The following is a 24,591-nucleotide window of genomic DNA, read 5'->3' on the forward strand; positions in this document are numbered from 1 at the left end:
AAGGGAAAGTCTTATTTTCACCCAACTTCTAACCTAAATCCAGTGACTTCGTACTTTTTTTGGGGTCACGTTGAATTAACTTTATATGGCAACTGAACCAGATGTAAATCAAAACTAGACATTGAACTGACATCTGTGTCCAGTACTATGTTGCCTCATTCCTTGTTAGAGTTCGATTCATCGATAAGGATGCATTTTTGGGAGACCCAATTGCTGTTGCACAGATGGAGGACGCATTGGGAAAGGTGGAGTCGGCCAGCATTACCAGGAGTGTTATGGTGTTGATTTATTTTTTCATAAGAACAAAAGGAAAGTGCATTGTGGCTGGGGAAATTATGGGAGTATGAAGTGGAAAGCTTTGACTTTCTGAGCAGGGCACCGGCAAAAGGTGTCATCTCTGGCGTCTCGGTGGAAATTGAGGCTCAATGTCATAATCACCACGTACCAGGTCCGGGAGTAGTGGAGGCACGTCGCTTGAACTTTATGGTGGATGGAAGGAAGAAGGAAAACCTACCCGTGTTATTGCTATTTGATGAAGAGTTTCTCCCGAAACATGAAAAGCTGGGGTATATGAGATACGCAGTGAAAGCTTTTTTAAACATGCCGTTGCAATGTCGTAATTACAAAAAGTTTGCCGACGTGGCAGGTGTGTGCAGACGGAATAAATATGTTGTTGAAGAGTCAGTGGATACACGATGATGCAATTGTGGTGGGAACCACGTTCCCGAGTTTAGTAGGGCCCTGTAAGTGTGAAGGAGGTCGAAATAGCAAGAATCAGGGCTGTCCAGCAGGTCTCCTATGTGGAGGCAGTGCAATTTTGGGCGGCAGGTAGCCTAGTGGTAAGAGCATTGGGCCAGTAACCGAAAGGTACCTGGATTGAATCCCAGAGCTGACAAGGCAGCCCCTGAACAAGGCAGTTCCCCGCTAGGCCGTCATTGTAAATAAGAATTTGTTCTTAACTGACTTGCCTAGTTAAATAAAGGTAAAAAAAATGTCAGCCTGCAGAACATCTTGTTAATCCAGAAATACAGACAGTGAAGGCGGTAGATTTGATTGCGTAGGTGATAAACTGTACTGGCCAAACAAATTAGAAATCAAAGAAACTGGATATAATTGTGAATGTGGCTAAAATGTTTAATGGATCTCCAGGGCTTCACAACCAACATTTTGCAGGGAAAAAGGTCAGATGATCTTCCCTCACCTCAGACCCCAGAGCCTGTAGGGCTCTGCGTATACATTTTAATCTGAATAAAGGAGTACATAGATTTTTGTGTATGTTCGATTTTTTTCTTCACCCTTTCCCTATTTCACCGTGATTTTTCTGCGTTAAAGTTCGCCAGTTTTCACCCCACACAGTAGGTGGCGGCATAATACCAGAGCAGCAGCCTGTGACGAGCTAGCGAAAAATAGCATCAAATCTAACTACACCTTCGGAAAGAGTACGGGGTGAAACAAGTTAAGAAACCTAAGCTAAATTGCTCGCCGCCAAAATGCAGATAACATTGAAAACTCTCCAACAGCAGACATTTAAAATCGACATAGACGCAGAGGAGACGGTGAGTTGAAACCATGCAGTTGTTGAAGGGGTGGAGGACTTCGTCTAACTTACCGTTGCGTTGGCTAACAAGCTAAGCTAACTTGCATTCTTAGCTAGTTTGACATGGCTGGCTAACGTTAGCAAAGCAACTTCAACATGATTAAGTCCCCAGTCAAGTAACTAGATAACGTTGGTAAGTTTCTTAGTAACGTTACTGAACAAAGTAGGTTGTTCGTTACTGCAAATACACCTATTAGGATTTTATGTTGGCAAAAACTGGTAGTGGTAGTGTACGCGGTAGCTGACTAATGCTAGCATTAGCTGGTTAAGTGTTGGTAGTTAGCTATCTAGTTGTCTCAAGTTTCTCAACGCCAACTAATTGTTAGCTAACTAGCAATGGCTAATTCAATAACTTTTGCCATGGATAGCCACAATGCGCTTTAACGATATATATTTATTCAAAACGACAACTTTCGAGTTTAGCGTAGTTAGCTAACTCCCTAACGTTAGCTAACTAGCTAGCTATGTATTCTAACGTTAGCTAGCTAGCTAAACAGCTGCTGCCTCACGTGTTTTATGAAGCAGTTGGATAGTTTATTAGCTAACCTAGCTAAATGTAGATAATCCAGATAATTGATCCATATAACGTTACTGTATCGATCTAACTACGTTTGACACCCCCGTAGGTAGCTAGATACTGTTGGCATTTGATTGTTATTAGCGAGGCGAATGTTAGCTAACGTTAGCGAACGTCGTTATCTAACGTTAGTGCAGAGACCTCTCCTCAGCCCGAGTCATTGACAGTGGCCTATTGGCGTGACCCAGAATTCTGAGAAGTTGTCAATCATAAACTGTTTTTATTTTAGACAGGGTGTAGTTAGTTGCCAAGTACTAGTATTATAAGACCTCAGAGAACTCGGGCACCAGACTTTGAATGTTTAATTGGTTTCTTAGCGATCTCTTTTAGCCTAATCATCAGCCATTTAACCAGTAAACTGAGACATATCATATGCTTCTCGCAATGGACTTCGTTCTCTTTATGATTTTTGTCTGTCGTCTTCTCTCTCTTTACAGGTAAAAACCTTAAAGGAAAAAATTGAGAATGAGAAGGGAAAAGATGGTTTTCCGGTTGCTGGACAGAAGTTGATATATGCAGGTACAGTTTCAGTCTTTTATTCCCCTGCTCTCTGTTTTGGCAGTTTGAGGACGGATGAAAATGCTTAAGTCGTTGCGCTGTCACAATATAATTGCATGTCTGTGTTGGCTTGTCCTGTGGCATCTCAATGTTTTCATGTAATTATGTTACGGGAATGCCGATTGCAGCAATAGTGTTCAATCTGTCTATGTGGCATGTTAATGTTTCTTCACCACTATGAATTAACCTTATAGGTGATGGGGATAGGTTTCTGGCAATTTCCATGGCAAAGAATGTCAGGGTTATTGTGAAATTGTCGGTTGATAAATTAATGTCTTCATGTTTGTTGCTTGAAGGGAAAATCCTAAATGATGACACAGCCCTCAAGGAGTATAAGATTGATGAGAAGAACTTTGTGGTCGTCATGGTGGCAAAGGTAAGGGATTAGAAATGTTGTGATTTGTCCATGAAATGAAATGCCCTTCATTGGGGTGGAGACCTCTGAATACATAACATAGGCTTCACTATTTTCAAATCCATCATAAACATGACACACACACACACACACACACACACACACTGTGACAACCACTTATAATGGCAGATGGACTTAATTAACTTTACATGTCATTGGACGTGTGTGTAGCTTGACTGTGTGTGTTCACCTTGAAGCAATATTTTCCCAGACCTGTCACATGCACCTCAATATCACTAAGAAGACAGAATGCAGATTAAGTCCCACTGTGCGGAGTGGATTGCAATCTGTTACATCTCCGCTCCCTATGCTCACAGGTGTAGCAACAGTTCATGTAATGGAGTGTCTCACCGCGGAGCTACAATATGTGCCTTCTGCACAGTTTGAATGTCTATAGTGATAATTGACAAGAGGTTGTGGCCTTGAAATATTCCTGTGTATGGGATGGTAGAATCTTTAATCTTTTTAAAGCTGCAGTATGCTAATCTTTCTATATTTTCTTTGTTCAAAAGCTCCAAGTCGGTAGTGGTCATCCAATGTGATTCAACAGTAACAATATTGTGCCTCCAGCCTACCTGAATCGCTTGTATTCGATTTCCCTGTCAGGTCGGTTTTTCCCACCAGATTTAACGCTGTGTGTAATGAATGACGGGTTTCCGCCACAAGTTCATTGACTGAGACAGGTGGAAGATCTAAATTGCATACTCCTAGCGTCGTCTCCTTCTCAAAACCCATTGGATGAAAAAGTCAGAGGTCCCGCCCCTCTGACCTTCTCCACCAATGGGTTTTGAGAAGGAGACGACACAAGGAGGAGTAAGCTATTGAGAATCTCTGAAACTGAAGAGAAATGGGACGTCTATGTCCACACTTCGCTAGTTGAGATATATTGCAGATATGGGGAGAAAATGACATGTCCCTATAACCCAAAGTAACCTGGAACTTTGTAGAGCCAACAGGCAAAAAAGGGAAAACAAAAGAGCCTGGGCCAAGACGAGAGTGAACCTCGGATTTGTGCTTACAAACTGGAGAGGGCTAGCTCCATTGCTAAGGGATTCAAAACCGACCAAGATATTTTTCTGCTGAAACAGTAAGACATAGTTAGCTTGCTAATATATAATTCTAGATATAAAGTAATATGTCACTTTTGCTATTTAGTTGTAAATATTTATGCAAGTGTTATAGCTACTATGGATTACTTGTTTTCAAGCCACATTGGCAGCTAGCTAGTTTAACTAGCTACGTTGTTTGCTAGTTGATTGCGCCATTGGTTTGTTTCATTTGTATAAAATGTTGCTTTACTATTTACTTGTAATAAGCTATGACTATATGCACCTTTGACCTTGTTATTTCTGATGTCTGTGGTCTGAAAGCCACCCATCTGATTAGCTAGCTAGCTTCTTCACACTACTGTACTGGCACGGAATAGCCATGATCATTATTTGACAACAAAGCTCTAGATAGAAAATATCGTTGAACCAACATTTTGCTGCATTTTCAGTTATGAAAGGGATCAATCGACATCAACGCCTACCAAAAGTTGTCTTTCCAGCACCATCATTGTTGAGTATTGCTGCAGACTCAGATCAGTAAGCAGAAACTTTAGCAAGGACAACAGTATTTCCCCTATCTGGCCAAGATTTGACCTAATAATACAGTGGACATCTTCTAGTGCTAGGTATCTACACTGAACAAAAATACAAATGCAACATGACACGCTTTCAAGGATTTTACGGAGTTACAGTTCAAATAAGGAAATCAGTCCATTGAAATAAATTCATTAGACCCTAATCTATGGATTCCACATCTCTGGGAATACAGATATGTGTCTGTTGGTCACATACAGTTCCTTCGGAAAGTATTTGGATCCCATGACTTTTTCCACATTTTGTTACGTTATAGCCTTATTCTAAAGTAAATTAAAAAAAATAATAATAATACTCAGCTATACCCCATAGTGAGAAAGCAAAAAACAGGTTTTGAATTTTTAGCAAATGTATTAAAAAGAAATACCTTATTTACATAAGTATTCAGACCCTTTGCTATGAGACTCGAAATTGAGCTCAGGTGCATCCTGTTTCCACTGATCATCCTTTAGATGTTTCTAAAACTTGATTGGAGTCCACCTGTGGTAAATTCAATTGATTGAGCTTGATTTGGAAAGGCACACAACTGTCTGTAAAAGGCACAACAGCACGCTTGGAGTTGGCCAAAAGGCACCTAAAGGACTCTCAGACCATGAGAAATTAGATTATCTGGTCTGATAAAACCAAGATTGAACTCTGGCCTAAATGCCAAGCGTCACGTCTGGAGGAAACTGGCATCATCCCTACGGTGAAGTATGGTGATGTTTTTCAGCGGCAGGGACTGAGGGACTGGCACTAGTCAGGATCGAGGGAAAGATGAATATAGCAAAGTACAGAGATCCTTGACAAAAACCTGCTCAGGACCTCAGACGGGGGCAAAGGTTCACCTTTCAACAGGACAACAACCCTAAGCACACAGCCAAGACAACACAGCTGTGGCTTCAGTACAAGTCTCAATGTCCTTGAGTGGCCCAGCTAGAGCCCGGACTTGAACCCTATAGAACATTTTTGGAGAGACCTGAAAATGGCTGTGCAGCGACGCTTCCCATCCAACCTGACATCTTGAGAGGATCTGCAGAGAAGAATGGGAGAAACTCCCCAGATACAGGTGTGCCAGGCTTGTACCGTCATACCCAAGATAACTAAAGGCTGCAGTCGCTGCCAAGGTGCTTCAACAAAGTACCGTGTAAAGGGTCTGAATACTTATGTAAATTTCAGTTTTTATTTTTATAAATTAGCATAAAGGTCAGCCTGTTTTTGCTTTGTCATTATGGGGTATTGTGTGTGTGTATATATTGATGAGGGAACTTTAATTTAAAAAAAAATCAATTGTAGAATAAAGCTGTAACGTAACAAAATGTGGAAAAAGTCAAGGGGTCTGAAAACATTCTGAAGACACTGTATACCTTAACAGGTAGGGGCATGGATCAGAAAACCAGTCAGTATCTGGTGTGACCACCATTTGCCTCATGCATTGCGACACATCTCCTTCACATAGAGTTGATCAGGCTGTTGATTGTGGCCTGTGGAATGTTGTCTCACTCCTCTTCAATGGCTGTGCGAAGTTTCTGGATATTGGCGCGAATTGGAACACGCTGTCGTACATGTTCATCCAGAGCATCCCAAACATGCTCAATTGTTGACTTGTCTGAGTATGCAGGCCATGGAACTGGGACATTTTCTCATCCAGAAATTGTGTATAGGTCCTTGCTACATGGGGCTGTGCATTATCATGCTGAAACATGAGGTGGATGAATGGCACGACAATGGGCCTCAGGTTTTCATAACTGAATCTCTGCATTCAAATTGCCAAAGATTAAAATGCATTTGCGAGTGCGACACCCTAGGCTGGTAGGGAGTGAGGGACATTAAGCGCTTAGAATTTTAAACGCTTTGTTGTTTTAAATCATTAGTCTATAAATTGCGCATGTAGGCTATGACTTAGAATTCAATACAAATTAAACAAAAAATTCCTTATTAGGCTCAGTCAACAGTGCCTTTTTGAATTCATTTTTAGAAACATGAGTTTGGCCAGTCTATGGCTTCAGGCTCATGCGATGGTGCCTGGAGAGCAGGCCAGCAGCGGAGAATATCCTCTCCGTGCTTGCAGAGCCACTGGGGATGCTAAACACACTTTTGGCCACTCTTGTCACTCAGGGCAGGGATGCATTTTATTATTATAATATACATCTATAGGTAGGTATAAAGGTTTTTAGGCAAAATAACCCAATCAAAACGGAAAACTCCTTAAGTTGGAATATGCGCTACATTGACAATTTAGCTACCTATCTTGTTCCTTCCTTTTAGGATGTGCATGTAGTATGTAGACCATCATGCTTTCAGCAGACTGGCCTTTTCAGATTCCATTGATTCTTTAGTTGTGGACATTACATCACCGCACTCCCGCTCTTGGTTCCTCATCTTTTTAAGTCACCTTGATTTTTGTACCTGTGTGTTTTCAGTTTCTTTATGAAAATAAACTACAAATGCATGCTGGGCTTAGCATTCCCTGAGCTCATGAAGTGAGCGCTATTTGAGTGGTCGAGAAGGCCGACCTTCCGGCCTTTGGGAGTCTCGCTCGGCGCTCCAGTCAAAGTGGGCACGTTCTGCTCCTCACTCCTCTCACCTACTCTGACTCCTACCGTCTAACCGCTAGTAGCCTTGAAACACAGCATTTATTAGCAGTTCAGCACATCAGCATTTCTCGCACTGTTACACAAAATCAAGATCAACCTTTAGCATCGTAGACATTGAATGTCTGTAACCAAACTGACGACAAACTCTGTTGGCAGATGGTAGTTCTAGCTAGCCACATGCTAACCTGAGTGCTACTAATAGCAGCAGTAAATTCCGATAATGGCTAACACACATTGGCTACCATCAATGTTCCATCCCAGGGACTGCCACGCAGAAGAAATATCAGCTTGCACGAGATTGAACTTCATTCAACTTTCTAGAGTTTTCCCCGTTAAAACCTTTAACGTTTCCCTTTACTGTGGGAATTGTGATCGAATCAACGTAATATTAGCTACTTTCAATGCAACGTAACAAAACAAACTATGCAAGACTTAGTTTTGCAGACTAACTATGCAAGAGATTTTGTTGTAGGCAGAATGCATCGGAGTAGGATTCTATTGCATTGACAGGCACCACTCAAGCCCGTACTCTACACAGACCGACGCACCATAACCAATCAGCGCTGCAGTATGCCTACAGTACCAGTCAAAAGTTTGGACACACCTACTCATTTAAGTGTTTTTTTAATTTTTTGGTATTTTCTACATTGTAGAATTATAGTGAAGACATCAAAACTATGAAATAACACACATGGAATCATGTAGTAACCAAAAAAGTGTTAAACGAATCAAAATATATTTGAGATTCTTCAAAGTAACCAGCCTTTGCCTTGATGCGCTTTGCACACTCTTGGCATTGTCTCAACCAGCTTCATGAAGTAGTTACCTGGAATGCATTTCAATTGACAGGTGTCCCTTAAGTTAATTTGTGGAATTTCTTTCCTTAATGCGTTTGAGCCATTCAGTTGTGTTGCGACAAGGTAGGGGCGGTATACAGAAGATAGCCCTATTTGGTAAAAGACCAAGTCCATATTATGGCAAGAAAAGCTCAAGTAAGCAAAGAGAAATGATAGTATCATTATTTTAAGACATGGTCAGTCAATAACAAAAATGTCCAGAACTTTTGAACGTTTCTTCAAGTGCAGTTGCAAAAACCATCAAGCACTATGATAACTGGCTCTCATGAGGACCGCCACAGGAAAGGAAGACCCAGAGTTACCTCTGCTGCAGAGGATGAGTTCATTAGTTAACTGCACCTCAGATTCCAGCCAAATAAATGCTTCACAGAGTTCAAGTACCAGACACATCTCAACATCAACTGTTCAGAGGAGACTGCGAGAATCAGGCCTTCATGGTCGAATTGCTGCGAAGAAACCACTACAGGAGGACACCAATAAGAAGCGACTTGCTTGGGCCGAGAAACACAAGCAATTTACATTAGGCCGATGGAAATCTGTCAGTTGGTCTGATGAGTCCAAATTTGAGATTTTGGGTTCCAACCGCCGTGTCTTTGTGAGACGCAGAGTATGTGAACGGATGATCTCCTGTCTGGTTTATTTTGAATTCAAGGCACACTTAACCAGCATGTCTACCACAGCATTCTGCAGCGATGCGCCATCCCATGTGGTTTGCGCTATCATTTGTTTTTCAACAGGACAATGACCCAACACACCTTCAGGCTGTGTAAGGGCTATTTGACCAAGATATGGAGTGCTGCATCAGATCACCTGGCCTCCAAAAACACCTGACTTCTATCCAATTGAGATGGTTTGGGATGAGTTGGTAAAAATAAAGAACTAATGAGTAGGTGTCAACTTTTGACTGGTACACCTACTCATTATTTCTTTATTTTTACTATTTTCTACATTGTAGAACAGCGAAGACGTCAAACCTAAACATAACTGTTATTTCAGTAACCATTAAAAAAAAATGTTTTTAAGGGTTAAACAAATCTAAATATATTTTATATTTGAGATACTTCAAAGTAGCCACCCGTTGCCTTGATGACAGCTTTGCACACTTTTGGCATTCTCTCAACCAGGTTCACCTGGAATGGTTTACATGAGTAGATGCTTTTGTTTTGAGATCAAAGCAGAGTTACATGTAGTGATGAGCACATTTTACATTTGTTCATATCCAGTTTGTGCTCAGCAGACCTGAAATCTGCTCAGTGAGGGGAAAAATGTAGGGAACATTGGCTACCATTGATATCCTATATCGGCCAATAAAGATCAGGCAGTTCAGCAAAAATAAGGACCTTGAAAATTAACAATGACATCCGATTATGATATTTCGACCATTCATTTCTGCAAAACATGTAGTATTCTGTTGATTTGAGTTATTGTAGCTAGCGTATTCCATCCCCGAACACCATGCCAGAACTGTGTGAGTGGGCCAGTTCGTTTTGCATGGCTCGGTGCACTTAGATAGCTGACTTTGTTTTTATCATCTACCAACAACATAACATGACAACTCTTTGGGCCCTTTAGTACCTTCTTAGCCGATTCACATCCATCACCGAAGCCACCCGCCATGTCGCTGTAACACCGATGGTGTCAGTGGACTTGGAGCCTACATTGACTGTGGGCACAGAACCGGTTACAGCTTCATGGCGAATACACTCTTCCACTGTCGGTAGCCAGTGTAATCGTTCGGGACAAAGTGAGGCCCTCATATGACTGAAGCACGAGGGGTTCCCCTGACCCAGTAAGACTTTCTTCCCCTCTTGACCAAACATGCATGCCGGTAAACAGTGCGTTGCCGCCACCACCAGGCCGTTCCTCTCTGAATGTCAAAGCCACAATGTATTGTTGGTATATTACTTTTTGATACATGTATTTTTGCAACTTTTTTTTCAAATCAACATTTGCATAAATAAGTTAAATGGTTTTGATTGTCATCAATCCACGATGATAGATTTGTGGAAATATATTGTGCAACCTGTTCTTTTAAATCTTCAGATGGAAAAATGTTACTCATCAAAATGAGCAACCTGGGAGTTGAGGGGCAATTCTGCCACTTTTCAGCCTCCGTATTCATCTCTGCACCAAACTAGTGTCTACAAATGTGGAAACGGAGCCTTTCTATGATCTGTAGTTAAAAACATATATAAACAAAAGGTCCTAATAAAAATAATCTGTGATATCACAGGGTAGGATTTAAAGTTTTAAACTGTGATTTTTCAAAACCTACAACACGTTTCTAGTCGGATAGTATTTCGTATTTTCTTGCTCCCCACTTCACCGTGCAAATCCGTTTGAACTTTTGATGTCATCGGGTAGAACCTTCTAACTTTATAATTTTTCTACAATGTAGAAATGTGCCGTTTTCACATGTAGAGACTGGTATTGTGCTGGAGATAATTTTCATTAGTTAAAGTGGTGGAATTGCCTTTTTTAAAGATGGCTTGCTATTTTGTTTGCTACCACAAAGTGATAGTGGCCTAAAATGGTAATTATTACTGCCAATCGGTATTCAATGTGTCCATGTCTGTAGCCTAAATTCGATCACATGCTTCTTACCTGACAAGCTATGTTGCTAAAATAATTTTTACTGTATCACCTATAGGCCTATGTTTTTAAGTAAAATATGCTGTTAAGTTAAACTTTGAGCACTGGACATTCCCTTTTTCTCTATGTAGCCTAAAGCAGCCCCAGCAGCTGCCCAGCCTTCCAGTGCTACCACGACCACCACCTCCATCACTACAGTCCCCACAGTACCCGCTGCTGCCTTGTCAGGCTCAGATAACCCACCTGAGGAGGGCAAACCAGAGGACAAACCAGCTGAGGAGAGGCCCTCCAACACCTCAGCCCCAGCATCAACTCCAACCAGGTAGGGCTGGGTCGGCAGTCAATGGCTCTCAAATTGCAAACCTATTCCGTATACACTGAGTGTACGAAACGGATGAACTCTTTCCATGAGACTGTCCAGGGGAAAACTATGATCCCATATTGATGTCACTGGTTAAATCCACTTGAATCGGTGTAGATCAAGGGGAGGAGACATGTTAAATCATTATTTTTAAGCATTGACTCAATTGAGACATGGATTGTGCATGTGTGCCATTGAGGATGAATAGGCAAGACAAAAGATTGAAGTGCCTTTGAACGGGTAGTAAGTGCCTGGCGTTTGAATGTGTCAAGAACTGCAACGCAGCTGGGTTTTTCATGCTCAATTTTCTGTGTGTCAAGAATGGTCCACCAACAAAAGGATGTTCCAGGCAACTTGACACAATTGTGGGAAGCATTTGAGTCAACAGCGTCCCTGTGGATGTCTTTCGACACCTTGCCCAGACAAATTGAGGCTGTTCTGAGGACAAAAGGGGGTGCAAGTGAATATTGGGAAGGTGCCCCTAATGTTTTGTTCACAGGCACTGGTCTTGTTCCCTATATAGTTCACTCTTTGACCAGAGCCCTACTGCCTATAGTGCACAACCCCCCCCCCCCCCCCCCCCCCCCCTCTCTAAATGATTGAACTACACATAGGAAGTAGGGTACCATTTGGGATGTGGCCACTGTTAGATTTGGCCTGGGTCATTAATAGGAAGCTGTTTCCAGGGTCATGTTCGACAGTAGCCACATGCAAAACCGTTAACTGAGATTGCATTCTCATTGGAAATGGGGATGTTTTAGGTTTCGCTAGTGTCGGTTATAGTATAATTATCTCCTCATGGTTGTATTTTATGAGAACAGATCACGGTAAAATGGAACAGTACTTGCATCAGCTTTGTACTCCTTCTCTTTCAGTTCGTCTGGTCTCTTGGCCAATGTGAACATGTTCGAGGAGGCAACTTCTGCTTTAGGTAAATGGTCCTCCTGATATGAGTTAACCCCAATTTTGTGAAATGATTATAATCTGAAAGCATACTTTCTCTTTTGTAGTTAGGTCTATAACCATGTCTTAATATTGTCTTCCCTGTAGAAATATATATATAGGGCTATTCCGTTCACTTTTGGATCGATCTCTCAATCTGTTTTCATTGGGCTATGTTTATCCTAGTGAATGTCATCTGAAGTTTTCACGTCTCCCGGATCAAAATGGCATCTGATTGGTTGTTGGTTCTCCCTGCTCCTCAGTGACAGGCCAATCGTATGAGAACATGGTGACCGAGATGATGCTGATGGGCTATGAGAGGGAGCAGGTGGTGGCATCACTCCGAGCCAGCTTCAACAACCCAGATAGAGCTGTGGAGTACCTGCTTACAGTAAGTACCTCCCATCACTCCATCCACTTCTCCAGTCTGACACCCCTTTTTTTTTTATTCTGAATGGTTTAGTCTAAAAGTGATATAATATGACAGTGACCACGTTTTCATGCGCACAGTATTCCGGATAGTAGCTCATATTCCACTTAAGGTGTTGTTTGGGATGAGCTGATTACGTTCACCTTTTGTTATCCCACTCACGAGTATCCCTGTATCCATTAATAAACAGAATATTCATCATTTTAAGTTAATATGGGTTAAATGGACTAGTAACTGAAATATGGACACTGACTGTAGGGCTATAACCTTATGTGGCATAATATACAGTGCAGAAAGTATTCAGACCCCTTCACTTTTTCCCGCATTAAGTTACAGCCTTATTCTTAAATAGATTAAATAAAAAAATATCTTAATCTAAACACAATACCCCATAATGACAAAGCGAAAACAGTTTTTTTTTAATGAATGTATAAAAAATTTAAAAAAAGATTGGCAAAAGTATTCAGACCCTTTGCTATGAGACTTGAAATTGAGCTCAGGTGCATCCTGTTTCCATTGATTATCCTTGGTGTTTCTACAACTTGATTGGAGTCCCACCTGTGGTAAATTCAATTGATTGGACATCCCTATCTATATAAGGTCCCACAGTTGACAGTGCATATCAGAGAAAAAAACTGTGCGGTCAATGGAATTATCCATAGAGCTCCGAGACAGGATTGTGTCAGATCTGGGGAAGTGTACCAAAAAAATTCTGTAGCGTTGAAGGTCCCAAAAAACACAGTGGCCTCTCATTCTTAAATGAAAGAAGTTTGGGACCACCAAGACTCTTCTTAGAGCTGGCGGCAGGCCCATAAAGGACCATTCTTTGGCCTGAATGCCATGCGTCACGTCTGGAGGAAACCTGGCACCATCCTTACGGTGAAGCATGGTGGTGGCAGCATCATGCTGTGCGGTTGTTTTTCAGCGGTAGGGACTGGGAGACTAGTCAGTATCGAAGGAAAGATGAACGGAGAAAAGACCAGAGAACCTGCTCCACAGTGCTCAGGACCTCAGACTGGCGGCGACGGTTCACCTTCCAACTGGAGAGACGTGAAAATAGCTGTGCAGCGACGCTCCCCAGCCAACCTGACAGAGCTTGAGTGGATCTGCAGAGAAGAATGGGAGAAACTCTCCAAATACAGGTGTGCCAAGCTTGTAGCGTTATACCCAAGAAGGCTGTAATCGCTGCCGAAGGTGCTGCAACAAAGTTCTGAGTAAAGGGTCTGATTATATATGTAAATGTGATATTTTTTATTTTTTTTCAGCATGTCTCCCCGAAAATGTGAATGCTAGTGTAATGTTGTCTTTGACACTTATGCAAGCAGACGGTAAGAACCACATAAAATATGCACCCAGACGAACTGAAGTCTTATCAGAAACGTGTTTCATTGTTTTCGCAGCTTTTCATTTCCTTAAAATCGGTCAAACTGATAACTTTTGGACATTTTGCACAGGACCAATCTCTCCACTGTTTTGGAGTTATTGCATTTTCTCCCTGGTCCCTAAAAGACAAATTCAGCAGTGTTTAACTAGATTACTAATGCATTCATTCTGTCAATGTAAGACATTCTGGTGAGCACTACTTTATTTAGTCTTCTGGGGCAAACATTTATGACAGAGCTGAAGCTGCATGTATCTAACGATTGGCTAGTTGACAAACAAATGGCCTACCAAATGTCAGAAATAATAATACGGCCTACAAAGTGTCGGACATTATAAGCAGGAAGTTGTCTACATTTTTGGTGAAAGTAGCCAGTAGGCTTTACGGTCCTGTTCGGAGTATCAGCAAAATACATTATGGAGTTATGGTGGATCGAACTGCTTTGTTTGAGAATCGGATGAGAACATCACACAACACCAACGATATACAAAACTGAGCCTGCGCAGACTGCAATTAAACCGTAAACGGGATAGGATGTTTACATGCCACAGATCGGTGTGTCTTTTCCGGGTTTCTCATAACCGGGATACAAGATTTTTTGGCGTTATTGTAAACGGGATATGGTGTTTGTCAAGTCAAATGCATAATAGTTGAGTATTCCGAGTAATAACGGCATATTGGTGTGCATGTTAACATGGTCATTGACTCAATATCCCGTGTTTTTTTTTGTGCTCTTGACGGTTTTCATCCATGTGTTCGTTAGAGCTGGGATGATGGAGCTAGATTCCTCCACCCTGTCTGTCGGCTCTAATGTATCTCCTGTGGTTGTTCTTCAGGGGATCCCAGCTGGGGAGGAGGGCCATGTGAGTGCTGACCCAGTGGTGCCCCCTGTGGGTGGAGGAACTCCAGCTCTGAACACAGGCAGTATGACCACCCCAGCCAGCACAGGCTCCCTAGCCAGCGCTGCAACAGGAGGTGTGTGTGTGTGCCTGCTTCTCCACTCTATGCATGCATAATGTGTAACAACACACAGAAAAAGCATTTGACGGCTTTCTAGTCTTTTCCTTTGAATAATAAAGAGATGCCCTATGTGCTGCACTGTATCAATTGTTCTATGCCATAAACGGTTTGGCATACTGGAGTTTAGAACACTGGTGTGCTGCTGTGTGGAAGGAGAACGTGGAACTTTGTGAACAAAGAACATACAAAATGGACCTGTAGAAATAGAACATGGAAATACAACTGTGTGGATTGGAAATAGAACAGTGCCATTGTCCTTCTATGGTGTGACCTCCTATCCCCTCTCTCCCACTCCTGTGTTTGCAGCCAACCCTCTGGGGTTCCTGGTTAACCAGCCTCAGTTCCTCCAGATGAGACAGATCATCCAGCAGAACCCCTCTCTGCTCCCTGCCTTACTACAGCAGATAGGGAGGGAGAACCCCCAGCTTCTGCAAGTATGGACAACACACTCACACAAACACCTCGGTTTACACTCTGTCTCCGATGTACTCCCGAATCTCTGGCCTCTTGACGATAGACAATTATTCCACGATTTTGTAGTTGAGCTGGCTACAATGAGCAGTGAAATTGATGGAATTCTAGTCCTTCTGCCAAATACATTTGTCTGTGTCATTTAGCTCCCCAGTCCTCTCATGCATATTGAAGGGATGAGATCAGAGCCTGAAGGCATAGCAGCAGACCCCTGCTGTGATACTGTTGTGTGTCCCAAATGGTACCCTATTACCTCTTTATAGTGCATTACTGTTGACTAGAGCCCGATGTGAACTCTGGTCAAAAGTAATGCACTATAAAGGTAATAAGGTGCCATTTGGGAAGCAGAATGTGTTCAGCCTCAAACCAACCTCTGGTCAGCTGTAATGTTGTAGGTATCAAAGGTTCTTGGAACCACTGGGGCCTGGACTGGTGCGTTGACTAAATCTAAAACATCAGATTAATTTGTAATAATAACTTTCTAATAAGAAAGGCCTGTTTTCTGTTGTGAACTGTTTTTCTATAGTGTGCCCTAATGAACACAATCCTGTTTGTCTTTTTCCATTTCAGCAAATCAGCAGCCACCAAGAGCAGTTCATCCAGATGCTGAACGAGCCAGCTCAGGAGGGGGGTCAGGGAGGAGGAGGAGGAGGAGTAGGTGGAGGAAGTGTTGGAGTCGGGGTCGGTGGGGAGGCTGGAAGTGGCATGAACTATATTCAGGTCACACCCCAGGAGAAGGAGGCCATTGAGAGGGTAAGAAAGGAGGGAATCTCACAAGCCAAGATGACTGTCGATAAGTGGCTACAGTTGAAAATTCGCTAGTTAGCTAAATCAGGCACATTTACAGATTTAAAAAATATATATATATATTATATATTTTTTCCAAATAATTCGAGTAAACCTAGAGATTCTCCAGTACTTTTGTATTCATTTTAGCCAATAGTTCTAAAAGTAGCGCTCATGCACCAAAAGTACAAGGTGTACAAAGTGTCACTAACAATGGTGGTCACATACAACATATACCGTATACAGTGCATTCGGAAAGTTATCAGACCCCCTTCCGTTTTTCCACATTTTGTTATGTTATACAGCCTTGTTCTAAAATTGATTAAATAAAATGTTTTCCCTCAATCTACACACAAAACAGGTTTTTAGAAAATGCTTTATATTTATTCAAACGGAAACCTTATTTGCATAAGTATTCAGACCCTTTGCTATGAGACTCGATATTGAGCTCCGATGCATCATGTTTCCATTGATCATCCTTGAAGTTTCTACAACTTGATTGGAGCACCTGTGATAAATTCAATCAATTGGACATGATTTGGAAAGGCACACACCTGTCTATATAATGTCCCACAGTTGACCGTGCATGTCAGAGCAAAAACCAAGCCATGAGGTCGAAGGAATTGTCCGTAAAGCTCCGAGACAGGAACGTGTCGAGGCACGGATCTGGGGAAGGGTACACATTATTTTTTTTGCAGGGTTGAAGGCCCCCAAGAACACAGTGTCCTCCATCATTCTAAATGGAAGAAGTTTGGAACCACCAAGACTTTTCCTATAGCTTGCCAAACTGAGCAATCGGGGGAGAAGGGCCTTGGTCAGGCAGGTGACAAACAACTCGATGGTCACTGACAGAGCTCCTCTGTGGAGATGGGAGAACCTTCCAGAATGACAAACATCTCTGCAGCACTCCTCCAATCAGGCCTTTATGGTAGAGTGGCCAGACGGAAGCCACTCCTAGGTAAATGGCACATGACGGCCCACTTGGAGTTTGTCAAAAGGCCCCTAAAGGACTCTCTCACCATGAGAAACAAGATTTTCTGGTCTGATGAAACCCAAGATTGAATTCTTTAGCCTGATTGCCAAGCATTACGTCTGGAGGAAACCTGGCACCATCCCTGCGGTGAAGCATGTTGGTGGCAGCATCATGCTGTGGGGATGTTTTTCAGTGGCAGGGATTGAGAGACTAGTCGGGTTCGAATGAACGAAGCAAAGTACAGAGAGATCCTTGGTGAAAACCTGCTCCAGAGCGCTCAGGACCTCAGAATGGGATGAAGCTTCACCTTCCAACAGGACAACAAACTCTAAGCACACAGCCAAGATAACGCAGGAGTGGCTCTGGTAAAAGTCTCAATGTCCTTGAGTGGACCAGCCAGAGCCTGGACTTGAACCCAATCGAACATCTCTGGAGAGACCTGAAAATAGCTGTACAGCGACGCTCCCCATCCAACCTGACCACGCTTGAAAGGATCTGCAGGGAAGAATGGGAGAAACTCCTCAACTTAAGGTGTGCCAAGCTTGTAGCTTCATACCAAGAAGACTCAGGTCTGTAATTGCTACCAAAGGTGCTTCAAAGTACCTAGTAAAGAGTCTGAATATTTATCTAAATGATTTCATTTTTTTTTTTTTTTCGTAAATTTGCAAACATAAAAAAAAAAAATGGATGGATGATGGAAAATTCAATTTTAGAATAAGGCTGTAACAAAATGTGGAAAAAGTCAAGGGGAATACTTTCTGAAAGCACTGTATATCAATTTAGAACAGGATTATGTGTTGTGAATGCAATTTGAAAGGAATTGATAGACTGCTCGCTCGTGCACAGATTTAATACGTTATTAGCGTGATGGGCTGTTTTTAACTCTGCAGCTGCAATAAAAAAAATCTTTACAATTAAATTTGGTGGCCCCTGAAAGCCAGATGGAGATGGGTGTACTAGACGTGCATTCGGTCTTTATTACTGTAGCATAGACTACGCTGCAGCAAATGTAGGTCTATCTGTCAGAAAAAAGTCTACGTGCATCGTGAACTGCGCTCCATAATGAGGCGGGCGATCTGTCACCACCCTGAACATTGATGATTCATCATGCAGAGGCCGTAGAGAAGACGGCCGTGAACATTGCATATCATTTAACAGTTCCATTTCACGCCATGCTGTTCAAATAGATAACTTTATAAACTGGATGGTTCGAGCCCTGAATGCTGATTGGCTGACGGCCGTGGTATATCAGACTGTATACCGGGGGTATTACAAAACCCGTGGTTTACTGCTCTAAATACGTTGGTAACCAGTTTATAAAAGCAATAAGGCATCTTGGGGTTTGGTATATGGCTAAGGGCTGTGTCCTGGCACGCCGCATTGTGTCGTGCTTAAGAACACCCCTTAACTGTTGGGGCGGCAGGTAGCCTAGTGGTTAGAGCGTTGTACTAGTAACCGAAAGGTTGCAAGATCGAATCCCTGAGCTGACAAGGTAAAAATCTGTAGTTCTACCCCTGAACAAGGCATTTAACCCACTGTTCCTAGTCTGTCATTGTAAATAAGAATTTGTTCTTAACGGACTTGCCTAGTTAAATACATTTAAAATAAATATACCACACCCACTCGGGCCTTATTTCTTAATTATAATTTACCGGTTTCTCAGTTATTTATTCCGGGAAAGGGGAGTGGTTTTGTGCGGTAAATCTCGGGAACCGGGTTCCCTCCAACCCTAATTGTAATTCATAATGTGCCATGGATTGTGTAAACAACAGTTGTTGTAATTGTTTGATGGCGGGTATGTGGGGTTGTGTTCCAAACAAAGCTACAAGTGTGCTTGCTCTAGTTCCTCAACGGCACAGCTAGGAGAGCTGACTCGATTTTGAGTCATAAAAGTGCATTGAAATCACGTAGGAACTGTGCACACTTTTTAGAGGTGTGTGGCCACTTGGAGACACCAGTTAGTCCTCTCACTCAAACCCTTGTATTTTGTCTGTTGCACCTACCCCACCTTTTCCAGGAATATTCTTATGTCACTGACTGTATCCAGAGTATTTTCAGATTTTATCAACAAATGCAGTGAAAATTACACAATGTAAATTGAACACAATCAACAGCGTAATGTTTGGATTCAGTCTTGTCAGGTGAACTGTTGTCCTCAGCTCGGGTCAAATTTTCCTATAATCTCAACTGTTTCCTTTCAATTGCTACTATGCTTGTGCATATGTATTTCGTATTTCTTTTGAAGAAAAAAAATTCAATTAATCCCTACCTATATTGGTTAATTCTCACTAGTGTACAGGGTATAGAAACGTGTTGGTTTCAGACTGAATTGCTTTCAACTGAAGATGCATGTTTATGACATGAATGAATGCATATTGATGGGAATAGAAATGTAATCTCGATCCTGTCATCTCTATTCAGGAATGTTTATGTAATTTCAATATTGACTTTGTCTGTTTTGTCTTACAGCTAAAAGCCCTAGGATTCCCTGAAGGACTTGTTATACAGGCCTACTTTGCCTGTGAGAAGAACGAGAACTTGGCCGCTAACTTCCTTTTACAACAGAATTTTGACGACGACTAAAAAGGGAGAGCCATGATAGTAATTTCGGTCATTTCTTTTCTCTCTACTTTTTGATTGATCAATATTGGATAAGCATAAATAAAACATGGCCTTTGCATTTTCCCAAATTTTACTACAAATACATGATACCCTTTTTTTTGTGAAATAAAAGCTGTTACTCTGATCACCTTAATTGAGTAAAAGCTACTTGGTTCATCAGATATCACCTGTGTGCTACCCGTTTGTTAATTTTTTACATTTGGCTAAAGACCAACATGATTGTTTTTCATAAGGAAATGAATACTGGTTTAAAAGGTTGATCGCAGAATGTAGTTATAAGAGGAGTAGTTATACGAGTATGTGATTGGGCCACTTGTTATTGGATATTCATATACATCATTGTTCTTGTTTTGATAGTGTTTTTCTTTGTCTCAATTGACCAGTATAGGGATCCCAGTACATAATAAAAACTGCAGTTTTTAAGTGATATTTTTAAACGAGCAACATTGTTATTTTTTGCCATTTTCATATTTTTGTTGTTAAACTTCCAACCAACTTAAAGCGACTTGCATGAGCTACAGCAGATTAAGAAAGGCAACTGTACAAATATGGGAAGTACTGATGTTTTCATGCAGCCTGAAAATAGCAAAGTATCCTAGTTCTTTCGGACATCTAAAGGCATGTATATGACTTCCGTAGCTCATAGTAGCCTTGTGTTTACAGTTACTATCAACTTGATTTACTGTCATTTTTACAGAGAAATAAAACGTTTCAACAGAGTAATTTTGCCCAATTATTTTTGTTTAGTCTTTTAAAGAGGGCAGGTGTAAGCAGCTCTTTTGACAGTTGACTCCATGAATAACACTAGGAAAATAATATTGTTGCTCTTATTTGACGATACATTTGTGTCGGCGTCTCATATCGTGTGGAAGACTAGTAACGTATTTATTTATTCCTTCTCCAATTTGGTATGCAGTCATCTGAAAATGCCTACAAAAGGATGACATTTTAGATGATTGAGATGCGCCCATACGCCAATGACTTGTACACAATTTGTACAGTACCCCCCCCCCCCCCCACCTTCTCAAGTAGAATACTGAGACCAGCAGGGGGCAGCATAGACTGCAACATACGCTTTGAAGGTTTCTTCCAAACCATTGAGGTGTGTGTTCAACATCAGGGTTGAGGTTAATTCACATTAAAGCCAGTCAATTCAAGAAGGAAGCTACAATTCCAACTTCACTATTGTAAAATGTTATATTTTCTATTCCTTCTAAATAAGAACCTATTCAAGTTTTCAATTTAAATTCAAATCACTTTCTGAATTGACTGACGTTTTTGTCTGACTCAATTACACTCTGTACATTATGGGAAAGTGTGGAGTTTGTCGTCATTGTGCATCTGTGTATAAGTTTCTAATTTACATTTCTTAACTAACTTTTTGACAATTATCTAGTGTTTTGTCTCGCTTGTTTGAGATGTTTTATTTATTGCCCTTTAAATTAGTAGTTCTCCCTGTCTCCACTCATTGAGAAACAGACCCTAAATGTCAGTTGAACATTTGTGTCAACCAGGTTTCCATCCAACCTTTTTTATGCAAGTAAAGTAAAACATGTCAAAATATGCTAGACAAATGATATATCAATGTTTGGTTGCTGTTTCACAAAACTAATCTTGCTCTTATCCATAAAAAGATCATGTAGTTAGCCTACCCTCATCTGCTAGCTGTTGGCTAGAGTGTAATGTGCCAAGACCGGAGTGGGCACATTTAGCTATATAAAGCAAATAATTTTTGGACAAAACCATCAGAGTTGACAATGCGATGGAAACCCATTTAACTTGTATTTTTTATTTGGTACATGAGAATTTAACTGCAAAATACATCTTATGTGCACTACGTCATCATGCACAGACTTATCTGTAACAAATCAACTTGATGGAAACATCTCTGGAAAATGTGCATATTGTTTTTATGCATATTCGCATGAAAATCTGTCACCATTTGGATGGAAACCCTAGCTTATGACATGTCAATGATATTCTCAAAATTCACCACTATGAATTTTAATTTAGTTCAATTTAAAACTAGGATATGAAACGGATGAAGAATGGGACTGAAGGGACATTTGATTTATGCAAGGCCAATTTTGACAGGACAGCAACATAGATCAACTAAACTCGTAAAATGCAACTGAGCGTTATGAAGAGAGACTTATGTTAAATAAATAAAATAAAGGTTATATGAGTATTTCTTAGTCTTCAAGAGATCAGTGAGTCGAAATGACAATATTTAAGTCAAGGGACTCAGTTGGAGAAGTCGCATTAAGAATAAAGGTTGTAAAAACATACTTGGGCAGTTGCCCCTATACAGATCTAGGATCAGCTTTCCCTCCACACAACCTAAGTGGGAGAAATGCAAAATTGACCCAGGACCAGTGTCTAGGGGCAACTTCCCCCTACTCCCACACATCTAGCCAGTAGCCACCTACAGTACCAGGAAGTTTCCTGTGATCTGATAAGGCCATTTGCTGAGCAGGTACCAGCAGGTTTCTGTGTGATTGTTCCCTAAACAGGTTAGCTTTCTTCCGGTACATCAGCATGCCTGGGTGACTCATCTCACCGTGTTGCCCTGAAGCGTGATAAACAGGGCCATTTTACTTAATACTTACATTCAAATCGTTCCTATATTGTTTATGATCATGTCCAAATACAACAGAATTAGACATGATTTTGTTTGATCTTTCAATAAAAATCTCCACAAATAATAGTTAGGGTTTAGGCCTAGGTTATTTTTGCATTATGGGTTTACCTACGTATTTACCTACGGTGATCAGGGCACTTTTGCACTTTACCACTACGTCCCTGATGATAATGTAAATCCGGTATTGCACCTTCAATTCTTCCCTCAACAGACCATTGTCCAAAAGTCTCGTTACACAGCACTTTTGACCAGGAAACTGTTGACCATAAGAAGCTGCTTCTGTCTGCCTGACAAATCGACCCTTGGAAATAATCCACAGATCTTAACTTCTGGATGCCAGTCACAGCGTAAGTGTCTGGCTTGCCAAGTCCTGAATAGTATACACCTACTGGAACATGCAATTACCAAATATGTCTTCCTTCCTGCGTCTCAGAGCAGAAAGACGATTTTGGTGTTGAAGGGAGACTAAAGTTGATGGGTTCAAAGCAGCTGGAGGGGAGAGAGAGGCAAGAAAGAGAGCTTCAGGAGAGTGCTAATGCATTGGCTAAGGTAAGGGAAGACACCTCTTTTCAATATGTACTGCTGGATCTGGACGGAGAGGTGGAGTCAGTCCGGAGGAAGACTTATGGTCCACACAGGGTTGTGAACAGGCTTTTTAGTAGAGAGTGGGAATACAGCCTAGAACTCATTCCTGATTTTGTTCTTCTTCTTACTCCCATAAAATCCCTCAAGCAGCTTGCTTATGAACATTCTGTTGACTTTATGTAAAGGCTCTATTGTGAACAAACCTTGCCAAATGTTGCTTAGCCTAAATAGCCTCCCGATCCCAGCATACCAGTTAAACTACCAACCACTCGGCTGTAATGCCCGTTTGCAAGTTTTAACATGACACAGTGGGAACATCAGAAGTCCATTAGGTGTCATTGTAACCTGTTGTAGGTAATTTATCATATAATCATTAACATCTATAAAGTCGACAACATGCCATATACAATTGAAACCAAATTACCCTTTTTGCTTTTGGAGGCATTTGAGTATAGTGTGCATTGATATATACACACACACACACAGGCATACTTGCACACACATAATCCGCACACACTCAGAAAGTTTTTCTCTCTACGTTGTACAGATCAGGCCGTACAGTGCCAGAGGTATGTGAGAGAAACTGCCCTGACTCTGTGGTTTGTATCAGTTTCAAGTGTTCGGTGAAAAACATTGCTTCTGCTACACACTTATGCCTCTCTGGATAATGATAATGCTCCCCTTGGTTTTCTCCACATTACCTTCAGTACATCATCAACAAGGTGAATGTGATGAATGACGCTATTGGGGAGGCGAAATGTAGCTGGTGATGGTTTACCTCTGTGCGAGAGTTTTTACTTTCCTACAGAGCTATAATGATTATAAATGGGCAGTACCAGTCACTGTAGTCGTAAAGATCACCCAGAGTGTAAATAAGTGCATAATTACATAGTTCTGGTTCCTGCTCTTAGATATTATAGCTAGATTGATGTTTAAACACAGAGACAGGCAGCCATTTACACTCGCACCCAGATCCAGGACATCAAAGGCATGCAGTGTGTGTGTGTTATTGAGAGCAGCAGAAGAAGAAGTGTAGGACCTTAGTATTGCTCTTGGACCGGAGCCAGAGCTGCAGATGGTCCTGGTTTGTGTTTGTGCAAAATGGCTGTGAGGCTCACGCTTCCCAAGTGACCATGACGAAACACAGCAAAACCAACACGCACACATGCAGCACGCCAGTACCAGACCAGGCTACACACACACACATACACGCACACACAAACCAGACTCTACTCCAGCAGGCCCAGGCTCGGGTCCGCAAAAGCAGTCGAACTCCTCTGAGAGTTCCCGGGTCGTGCTTTTATTAAGTGGCACTGTTAAGACTCTAACTGTTAAGTCACATCGCCTCGATCTGCAATACTCCCTGAAGGAGTTCCCTTAGGAAAAACCCCCACGGCGTTCCTGTCGTGGGTAGCTTCGCATGTACGTCACTGTCAATGGCAACAATAACAGCTCTAATGAAGGATACCTACGTAGGTAAGTAGACGGGCCTGCTTTGGACCTACCTACACAAAGTGCACTACCTTAGCAACAACAAACAATAACAACAAGGAGAGAGGGAACC

At 41.6% G+C, this 24,591-nt stretch overlaps 1 protein-coding gene across 1 annotated transcript; it reads left to right on the plus strand.

The window, feature by feature from the left end:
• Positions 1-1,380: 1,380 nt before the first annotated feature.
• Positions 1,381-20,520, plus strand: rad23b (RAD23 homolog B, nucleotide excision repair protein). Its single transcript, XM_038970670.1, has 10 exons — positions 1,381-1,556; positions 2,612-2,693; positions 3,029-3,108; positions 10,947-11,137; positions 12,052-12,107; positions 12,382-12,509; positions 14,766-14,904; positions 15,256-15,383; positions 15,991-16,173; positions 19,649-20,520. Exons 1-10 carry the CDS (start codon positions 1,491-1,493, stop codon positions 19,760-19,762), a joined length of 1,167 nt encoding a protein of 388 aa, XP_038826598.1. The 5' UTR covers positions 1,381-1,490; the 3' UTR covers positions 19,763-20,520.
• The last annotated feature ends 4,071 nt before the right edge of the window (positions 20,521-24,591 follow it).

This window comes from Salvelinus namaycush, chromosome 31 (assembly GCF_016432855.1).
Source record: "Salvelinus namaycush isolate Seneca chromosome 31, SaNama_1.0, whole genome shotgun sequence".
In the NCBI taxonomy this organism is placed as follows: Eukaryota; Metazoa; Chordata; class Actinopteri; order Salmoniformes; family Salmonidae; genus Salvelinus; species Salvelinus namaycush.

What these genes read in the sequence shown, in the direction of transcription:
- rad23b (XM_038970670.1), top strand. Translation starts at nt 1,491, where the DNA reads ATGCAGATAACATTGAAAACTCTCCAACAGCAGACATTTAAAATCGAC. An exon ending in TGGTCGTCATGGTGGCAAAG is followed by an intron (nt 3,109 to 10,946) that starts GTAAGGGATTAG and finishes TTCTCTATGTAG; the next exon opens with CCTAAAGCAGCCCCAGCAGC. An exon ending in AGAACCCCCAGCTTCTGCAA is followed by an intron (nt 15,384 to 15,990) that starts GTATGGACAACA and finishes TTTCCATTTCAG; the next exon opens with CAAATCAGCAGCCACCAAGA.